The sequence below is a fragment of the Zalophus californianus genome, chromosome X, assembly GCF_009762305.2.
Source record: "Zalophus californianus isolate mZalCal1 chromosome X, mZalCal1.pri.v2, whole genome shotgun sequence".
NCBI classification, from domain to species: domain Eukaryota; kingdom Metazoa; phylum Chordata; class Mammalia; order Carnivora; family Otariidae; genus Zalophus; species Zalophus californianus.
The window spans coordinates 115,059,364-115,062,871 of record NC_045612.1 but is presented as its reverse complement, the minus strand read 5'-3'; the positions used below and the strand labels follow the sequence as shown (position 1 = coordinate 115,062,871).

The following is a 3,508-nucleotide window of genomic DNA, read 5'->3' as shown; positions in this document are numbered from 1 at the left end:
TCCCCTCCACTGATGTTCTCTCTCTCTCTCTCTCTCTCAGATAAACAAATAAAATCTTTTTTTTTTTTAAGTGACTACCTCTAAAGGATAAAGGAACAGGTAAAGGGAACATAGGAAAGAAATAGGAGTGAGATCTCGCAACATAGAGATTTTTATGTTGTTCTGATTTGCAAATCATGTGGATGTATTATCTAGTCATAAAACAAAATTAAATGTTAAAGAACAGGGAAAAAAAACACATTTTCTACCAACAACGGCTCAAGATTACTTTCCAATGTTATTTGAAAGACAACCCAAAGGGATGGCAAAAAAATTGGTGTCATGAACAAATAAATGTCATTGTGTTGATTTGAGTTTTGTGTTGAGTTGGACAACTTTGAATCAGGTTGCCTAGGACAGAGGAGGGGAAAAATGATACATAACACAGAGGTGAGGAGAGAAGACTCACTGGAAAAAGTCTTCTGTTCTGTGTATCCATATTTGGTGCCAGTCTGTTGAGAAAACCCTATCTAATTTAATGTTATTGAAAAATGCCCAGCAACTTTAAGAAAAGTTTTTCCTCTAGGGAGATATTCTTAGACTGTTAACATAAGTGGCTCACTGAGAACTCAGCATCTATGATGATAAGAGTCATCAAATAGAAAAATAGAAATAAATGCATATATACATAAAGGATAAATAAATGAATGAACGAATAGAAGACCCTTTGTCTGCCATGCATGGTAATTGCTGATCTGCAGCATTTTCTTCAGTTCGTTTTCCAATTCAATCTGGATCCACTTCATTGAAAATCTGTATAATTTGCTTGAAAATCAGAAAAATGTTGTTACCCCTATGACCCAGCAATTGCACTACTCGGTATTTATCCAAAGGATACAAACATAGTGATTCGAAGGGGCACATGCACCCCAATGTTTATAGCAGCATTATCCACAACAGATAAAATATGGAAAGAACACAGATGTCCATGGACAGATGAATGGGTAAAGAAGATGTAGTCTATATATACAATGGCATATTACTCAGCCATCAAAAAGAATGAAATCTTGCCATTTGCAATGACATGGATGGAACTAAAGTGTATTATGCCAAGCAAAGTAAGTCAGTCAGAGAATGACAAATACCATATGATTTCACTCATATGTGGAATTTAAGAAACAAAACAGATGAACATAAGGGAAGGGAAGGAAAAAAAATAAGATAAAAACAGAGAGGGAGAATGTTCACAGCAGCAATGTCCACGATAGCCAAACTGTGGAAGGAGCTGAGATGCCCTTCGACAAATAAATGGATAAAGAAGAGGTGGTTCAGCCCAGGGGCGGGGGCGGGCGATGCGGAAATGCCAGGCGGGCGGGAGGCGCAGCTCAGCCCCGCCGCCCGGCCCGTGCTCCCGGGGCGCAGCCACGCGGGCGCACCGCAGACAGACCCCGTGGCCATGAACCAGCCTGCCCCCAGGGCACCCCCTCCGCCCCGCCGCGTGCGATTAAAGCCCTGGCTGGTGGCCCAGGTGAACAGCTGCCAGTACCCAGGGCTGCAGTGGGTCAATGCGGAAAGGAAATTCTTCTGCATCCCCTGGCGCCATGCCACGCGGCACAGCCCCAGCCAGGATGGAGACAATACCATCTTCAAGGCCTGGGCCAAGGAGACAGGAAAGTACACGGAGGGGGTGGACGAGGCGGACCCGGCTAAGTGGAAGGCCAACCTGCGCTGAGCCGTGACTTCCGCCTCATCTATGATGGACCCCAGGACATGCCACCTCAGCCCTACAAGATCTACGAGGTCTGCTCTAATGGCTCCGCTCCCGCAGACTCGCAGCCCAGTGAGGACTACACTTTTGGTGCAGGAGAGGAGGAGGAGGAGGAAGAGGAAAACGTGAGCTCAGGACCATTCTTGGCAGCACCTGCCTGCACTGACGTACTCCAGAGGATGTTACCTAGCCTGAGCATCACAGAAGCAGGGCAACCTGGCCCCCCCATGGCACCCTATTCTCTACCCAAAGAGGATGTCAAGTGGCCGCCCACTCTCCAGCAGCCTGTGGTGCTGGACCCTCCTGCACCAGACCCCAACCTCCTGGGCCCCGCCCCCAGCAACCCTGCTGGCTTTGGGGAGCTTCTCCTTGAGGTCCTGCCGAGCCTGCAGCCTGGGCCCCTGGCTGCCAGCCTGCCCCTCTACAAGCGAACAACTCCTGCCCGACCTGCCGATCAGCCCCCACATGCTGCCTCTGACTGACCTGGAGATCAAGTTCCAGTACCGGGGGGCGGCCACCCCAGGCCCTCACCATCAGCAACCCACAGGGCTGCCGGCTCTTCTACAGTCAGCTTGAGGCCGCCCAGGAGCAGGTAGAGCTCTTCGGCCCTGTGAGCCTGGAGCAAGTGCGCTTCCCCAGCCCTGAGGACATCTCCAGCAACAAGCAGCGCTTCTACACAAACCAGCTGCTGGATGTCCTCGACCACGGGCTCATACTCCAGCTGCAAGGCCAAGATCTGTATGCCATCCACCTGCGCCAGTGCAAGGTGTTCTGGAGCGGGCCCTGCGCCTCTGCTCGCGGCTCACACCCTGACCCCATCCAGCGGGAGGTCAAAACCAAGCTCTTCAGCCTGGAGCATTTTCTCAATGAGCTCATCCTGTTCCAGAAGGGCCAGACTAACACCCCACCGCCATTTGAGATCTTCTTCTGCTTTGGGGAGGAATGGCCTGACTGCAAACCCCGAGGGAAGAAGCTCATCACTGTACAGGTGGTGCCTATAGCAGCTCGGCTGTTGCTGGAAATGTTCTCAGGGGAGCTTTCTTGGTCAGCTGATAGTATCCGGCTACAGATCTCAAGCCCAGACCTCAAAGACCGCATGGTGGAGCAGTTCAAGGAGCTCCATCACATCTGGCAGTCCCAGCAGCGGTTGCAGCCTATGGCCCAGGCCCCTCCTCTGGCAGGCCTCAGTGCTGGCCAGGGGGCCTGGCCCATGCACCCGGCTGGCATGCAACAATGAGACTGCAGAGAGTGACTGGCACAGGCTTCCCAGGTGGCTGTGTGGGCTCATGTGAAGGTATGATAGCCCCAGTGGGCACCTGACTGGCTGCAGGGCCCTCTAGCTGGGTCACCTGGAAGTGGATCTGCACCAAGGAGAGGGGAAGAGAGGTCCAAGTTCCAGGCTTTCTCCTGTAGCACCCGAGGGAAGCTGGAAGTGTTTTGCTTTGAGGACGGTCTTCCTGTATATGCCTCTCCTCTGCTCACTCTGGAGGAACTCAGCCATTGGCCCCAGTGAGCAGAGAAGTCAACTCCACCAACCCTGCGGGCCTAGTTGAGAGGGAATTGTCCCAGCGTGGCCCACTCTTGTGGTTGCCCCCAATTCCTCAGGCAAAAAGAGCCAAGTGCTACGGGCCATGCTCCCTCAGCAGGGCATGGGCCTGATCCGATTTTGGGGTTCCCTAGTTTGAGTCTCACTTCCTTACATCTCTCTCCCTCCTGAGATAGGCACTTAGGTATCATACCAGATCCTTAAGGCCGGCAGCT

At 51.7% G+C, this 3,508-nt stretch overlaps 1 protein-coding gene across 1 annotated transcript; it reads left to right on the top strand.

The window, feature by feature from the left end:
* The first annotated feature begins 1,420 nt into the window (after positions 1 to 1,420).
* On the top strand, positions 1,421 to 2,984 carry LOC113931155 (interferon regulatory factor 5-like). Its single transcript, XM_035725706.1, is given in 4 exon segments — positions 1,421 to 1,706; positions 1,709 to 2,163; positions 2,165 to 2,254; positions 2,256 to 2,984. Coding segments are annotated over 4 exon segments (1,545 nt in total). The 5' UTR covers positions 1,421 to 1,435.
* The last annotated feature ends 524 nt before the right edge of the window (positions 2,985 to 3,508 follow it).